This window comes from Buceros rhinoceros, unplaced genomic scaffold (genome assembly GCF_000710305.1).
Source record: "Buceros rhinoceros silvestris isolate BGI_N320 unplaced genomic scaffold, ASM71030v1 scaffold41265, whole genome shotgun sequence".
NCBI classification, from domain to species: Eukaryota; Metazoa; Chordata; class Aves; order Bucerotiformes; family Bucerotidae; genus Buceros; species Buceros rhinoceros.
This window is the reverse complement of record NW_010415356.1, coordinates 3,514-3,878: the sequence shown is the minus strand read 5'-3', so window position 1 is coordinate 3,878 and position 365 is coordinate 3,514. Positions and strand designations below refer to the sequence as shown.

Below are 365 nucleotides of genomic sequence, written 5' to 3'. Positions count from 1 at the left end.
ATTAAAAAAAAAGGGGGGGTGGGAGGGAAAAAAAGTAGGGGAAGTTTCTATGACAATAAAAAAGGCTACAACTGTTTGACAGGTAGTTACTGCTGTGTGAGCCTCTCCATTCTATACTCTATAAAAGCAAATGACCGTCGTAAACATCTCGATTTATCATCTGCCATAAAACGAGACTTCAAGGGGCTGAGAACTCAGTCCTTGCTTTCTTCTTTTTCCTCCTCTTCTTTTTCCTCTTCTTCATTCCCTTCTTCTTCCGTTTTCTCCTCGTCCCTGGCCCCCGGCAGCTTATCTTTATTGTTTTCTTTTTTCCACTTCATCCTCCTGTTCTGGAACCAGATCTTCACTTGTCTCTCGGTCAGTCC

The 365-nt window shown here is 42.7% G+C and overlaps 1 protein-coding gene across 1 annotated transcript in view; it reads right to left on the bottom strand.

The window, feature by feature from the left end:
* Nucleotides 1–194: 194 nt before the first annotated feature.
* HOXC8 (homeobox C8) overlaps nt 195–365 on the bottom strand; it is a 3,276-nt gene continuing 3,105 nt past the window's right edge. The window contains exon 4 of the mRNA XM_010137390.1: nt 195–365. This exon is cut by the window's right edge and continues 4 nt beyond it. Coding sequence (XP_010135692.1) covers nt 195–365 — 171 coding nt within the window.